A 1125-nucleotide genomic window follows, 5' to 3' on the forward strand; every position below is an offset into this window, starting at 1 on the left:
GGTTTCATCTGCCTTCGCAGCAGCGCGTTCAGTCCATGCGGCTCCCAACACACTCGCTCCCGCAGGTTGTGCCCAGTCGAGCTGTGGGGCTTTTCCCTTCGCTGGCTCTGCTGGAAGCCAAACTGCCACCGGCTCCCCGGAGCGTTTTGCTGGGAGGGGGACCCATGGCCAGCAGTGGCAGAGACCCGCAGCCGGGCTCCCGCGGGGCTCCGGGACGGCCCTGCAAAGCGTTCAGGGTCTGCCACGGGTGCTGGCGGCTGGTGGGATTTTCTGGGGGCTTTTGAGCTGGGGAGGCAGAGACCACCCTGGGTACCCTGTGAAAGTCTGACTCTGGGCTGGAAACGGTGGGTTTAAAGCTATCATCCTCTGCCAGGGTTGATGTGGCGGTGCCAGCCAAAAGCGGCAGGGAACCGGGCTACCAAACTGAAAGTGCTTTGGGAGGCTGGGGGGGTCATGATTGGAGATTTCGGACACTGTCCCTGCCTTCCGCTGCAGGGTCCCAGGCCCCTCCGCATCGTGCTCTGGGTGTGGTGCTGCCTCTTGTATTCGTGCCTGCTTGGATTTAAGTGAATTTGTTGATCTTTGGGACTCGGTGCATTTACAGCGTTAGCAAAAGCAGGTTTTGTTCTGATCCGAGAGCCCGGCTTGGATCTCTTCCTCTGCCCACATCCAACCCCGTTCCATGCTCCCCCCCCGATGGCTGCCAAGGTTCAACCGGGGCTTTGTGTCCCCTGAGCACCCCTGTCCCCACAGGTCCCCTTTGCTAACTTGCTGAGAGTCCTAAATTGTGGTGAGCCTGCGCTGAGCTGCCAAAGCTGTCCCACAGCGGGGGCCGAGACCCCCATCGGAACCCCCTGGCTTGGGGGTGCTCTCCTGGGGCCTGGAGCCTCCCAGCCTGTACTGGCTCTGTGCTGGGGCTCGGGCAGCGGGACCCCACACGACGGGGGATGTGGGGGGAGAAACCCCCTCTGCGAGTCCTGGGGGGAGCTTTCTCAGCTTGGCCCCCTTTCAGCGTGGGGCACAGCCCCCGAGGGAGCCGACCCCACTGCGGGGTTGCCGCCTGGCTCGGGGGAGGCGTGCGCGGGCAGCGGGGCCGTCGGGGCGATGCGGTACGGGGGATGCCTG

General features: G+C 64.2%; 1 protein-coding gene across 1 annotated transcript in view; it reads left to right on the top strand.

Annotated features, from left to right (window-relative positions):
- The window catches only part of HNF1B (HNF1 homeobox B), a 28748-nt gene that overhangs the window by 4577 nt on the left and 23046 nt on the right, over window positions 1-1125 (top strand). The window contains exon 2 of the mRNA XM_009881485.1: window positions 1013-1109. Coding sequence (XP_009879787.1) covers window positions 1013-1109 — 97 coding nt within the window. The remainder of the gene's footprint in view (window positions 1-1012; window positions 1110-1125) is intronic.

This window comes from Charadrius vociferus, unplaced genomic scaffold (assembly GCF_000708025.1).
Source record: "Charadrius vociferus isolate BGI_N301 unplaced genomic scaffold, ASM70802v2 scaffold323, whole genome shotgun sequence".
Taxonomy (NCBI): Eukaryota; Metazoa; Chordata; class Aves; order Charadriiformes; family Charadriidae; genus Charadrius; species Charadrius vociferus.